Source organism: Elephantulus edwardii, unplaced genomic scaffold (genome assembly GCF_000299155.1).
Source record: "Elephantulus edwardii isolate Elephantulus edwardi_28Jun2011 unplaced genomic scaffold, EleEdw1.0 scaffold00097, whole genome shotgun sequence".
Classification (NCBI taxonomy): domain Eukaryota; kingdom Metazoa; phylum Chordata; class Mammalia; order Macroscelidea; family Macroscelididae; genus Elephantulus; species Elephantulus edwardii.
Genome location: NW_006399847.1, coordinates 4,423,973 through 4,427,303, shown reverse-complemented (window position 1 = coordinate 4,427,303; position 3,331 = coordinate 4,423,973). Strand labels below are relative to the sequence as shown.

At 35.8% G+C, this 3,331-nt stretch overlaps 1 protein-coding gene across 1 annotated transcript in view; it reads left to right on the top strand.

Annotated features, from left to right (window-relative positions):
- Window positions 1-1,956: 1,956 nt before the first annotated feature.
- Window positions 1,957-3,331, top strand: part of LOC102852803 (tudor domain-containing protein 3-like) — a gene marked incomplete at its 3' end in the record, with an annotated part of 7,379 nt that continues 6,004 nt past the window's right edge. The window contains exons 1-2 of the mRNA XM_006891425.1: window positions 1,957-2,081; window positions 2,339-3,331. Coding sequence (XP_006891487.1) covers window positions 1,957-2,081; window positions 2,339-3,331 — 1,118 coding nt within the window. The remainder of the gene's footprint in view (window positions 2,082-2,338) is intronic.

The following is a 3,331-nucleotide window of genomic DNA, read 5'->3' as shown; positions in this document are numbered from 1 at the left end:
AGAAGGGTGCAACAATGAATGAATGGAATCCCAAAATCTCTGTAGATGTTCATTGAAATGAAAAATAAACAACCTAAATTTTAAAAAAAAGAGAATCTTTGTCTTCTTGATGTTGAGCTTCAACCCATATTGAAGACTACAGTCCTTGACCTTCTTCAACAACCTCTTCAGGTCTTCTTCAGTTTCAGCAAGCACGGTTGTGTTATCTGCATAACGTAAGTTGTTGATGAGTCTTTTTTTTTTCAAGGATATTTGTCTTCTTTTTTAATTCATATATATTGTTTTATACAATCTGTCATTCACATTGTGTTTCATACAGTCATTAATAAACAGTCTATTTTACATTCTTTTTTATACTAGTTAATATTCTTGATATCATGCCACAGATCATCTGGTCTTTGTTCATTAGTTTCAAATGACTTAAACCTGTTCTTGGTATAGTTTTTAATGCCATAGTCATATTTTAATTCTTGTGGATTTGTTTTAATTTTCTTTATCTTCAATTTAAATCTCAACATCAGTAGCCAATGGCCTGTTCCATAGTCGGCACCTGCCCTAGTTTTCCCAGCTCATACTGACCTTCTCCAATGTTTCCTCCCATTCTTGTGCTGTCCATCATGTGAGGTCCATGTGTATAGTCACCATATGCAGGATTTTTTTTTAAAAAGTATTTACAATGTATAAATCATTGATTGTACAAATTTCTATCATTCTATCTCCAGTCTCATTTCTGTCACCAGGTTCATATTTTATGACTAATGATTTCTTGCATCCCATTAACTAATTATTACTAATTAATCTTGGTTGCATATTCATTGGATTTAAAACTGCAATAGTTGATAGAAATATTTCTCTTCCCCTTGATTCTAGTTGTTAATAGATTTGAATGATAGTCAGTATTAACAAGTCTTCCTTTTATGTAAATAGATAGTATCCTGTCACTCAAAACATTGTGTTTTAGGATGGGTATCTAAGGTTTATCATTCATTTGTCTTTCCTAACAAATCATTAGCAGTCTATTTTGTAGTGAAGCAGTTATTGCATTAAGGAGAGATTAGGATGGAATACAAACCTCACCCTACTAGAGGCTTATATGGTGTTTTCTTGTGGAATGCATGCTTGCATCCAACTACATCCAGCCTGGCCCACTGCTCACCAGTTTATGCAAAACCAGTCTACATACCTACTGTCCGTGACCTCCTAGCAAACCATCCAACCCCAAGGGACATGGAGGAACTAGAGAATTGAACAAAGGAGGAGCTTTTGATGATGGAAATCAAGGACTAATTTAACAAGTAAAGCATTTTGGGCAATATTGAGTCAACACTACTTACAACTGGTCCGCTAATAATCTTAGCAGAACAAATTTTATAAACATCTAGAAATGGTCATTTTTAGTATGAATGAAGCCCTGTTTTCCCTTACTTTTTCATTCCTGGCATAGTACATCATATGTTTGTTTGATTCAAAATGGCCCGTTGCAATCCATCTCAGCTCACCAAGGCCAAGTATGTAAAAATACATTTCTTTTTTAATAATGTCCAATTTTCCTATATTCATATCTCATACAATCCACAGTCCAATTATTAGTGGTTGTTCATAACTATTCCACTTCATTTATGTGATTCCCTTTATGAAAGCTGAGCCTCCATAGCTAGTTGTTCACAGGATTTTAAGAAGTGGATGATCAATCCTTATCCCTAAATATGTCTTAATTTGAGAGATCTGCTTTAGCACATCTGAAAGACAAGCATTGAACCCAAAAGAGTCAATGATGGGCAAGCAAACATAAAACTATCTAAGTTATTAAGAACAGCTATTTGAAAAGCCATGAAGCCTCTAACTAACTCCCAGTATGGTTCAGGCTTCAGTCATTCCTGCCCATTTTTAATCTGTGTGCTCACCAGTGGCAATTGTCTTGGCCCTATTCTAGTGTGTGTTTGAGTGTTCTAGCTCATGGGCATCCAGGCCCAGCCCAGCTCCCTGTCATGCATCTGGATGCTGCTGCTCACAGATCTCTTTGCTCTTTTACAAAGATGTAATTTTACATACTTGGGTATCCACCAGCCATTCTATGGGGGGTGAGGGATGAATAATCTCTCCCTTTATGATTTATAGCCTTTGAAAACCTATGGACGGCCAGTTATGAGTCAGTTCAAATTTGATGGCAATGAGTATTAAGTTTTTTTGTATGACAAATACTTCCTTAATGTATGATTTTTTTCCCAAGAACTACAATGTGACATTGAGTTCCTTAAATAAAAACAACACAAAAGCATTATTTTATCCATTTTAGCTATTATGCATACTTTTATTAGAAATTTTTCATCATTATCAGTACTGGTGGTAACCGAAATAAAGAAGTTTTACAGAAGGATAAATCAACTAAACCTGAAGGAAAACATGAAGGTGTCTATAGAGAACTGGTTGACGAGAAAGCTCTGAAGCACATAACAGAAATGGGCTTCAGTAAGGAAGCATCAAGGCAAGCTCTTACGGATAATGGCAACAACTTGGAAGCTGCATTGAATGTACTTCTTAATAGCAATAAACTGAAGCCTGTTACGGGTCCACCTCTGAGAGGTAAAGGAAAAGGCAGGGGGCGAGTAAGATCTGAAGATGAAGAAGACCTGGGAAATGCAAGACCGTCAGCACCTAGCACATTATTTGATTTCTTAGAGTCTAAAATGGGAAATTTGAATGTGGAAGAACCTAAATCACAACCTCAACAACTTCATCAGGCACAGCATAGATTTTCTAATGTGGAACAAAATGGTGTAAGAGATAATAATCAATCAAGACATCCTCCTCGAAATGATACCAGGCAGCTAAGAAATGAAAAGCCTCCTCGTTTTCAAAGAGACACTCCAAATTCAAAGTCCATTTTTGAAGGTAGTGGATTACCTAGAAACAGAGGTTCTGAAAGGCCAACTTCTTCAGTAAATGAAGTATGGTCTGAAGAGAGAATCAAGTGTGATAGACCATATTCAAGATATGATAGAACTAAAGAGCCTACATATGCTTTGAGTTCTCAGCATAATGAAGGTGCTTTTAAAAAAAGAGATAACTCTATGCAAAGTCGACCAGGAAAAGGTTCATCTTACGCAGAGGCAAAAGAAAATCCATTTCTTGAAGAATCCATTGATTATAATAATCAAAAACGAGGGAAAAGAGAAATTCAAATGGCAGATCCTGATCATTTTTATGACAGAAAACCACGAACAGTAAATAATGAAGCTTTCAGTGGTGTAAAACTTGAAAAACATTTTAATGTACATACTGATTACCAGAATCCTGTCCGAACTAATAACTTCATTGGTGTTCCAAATGG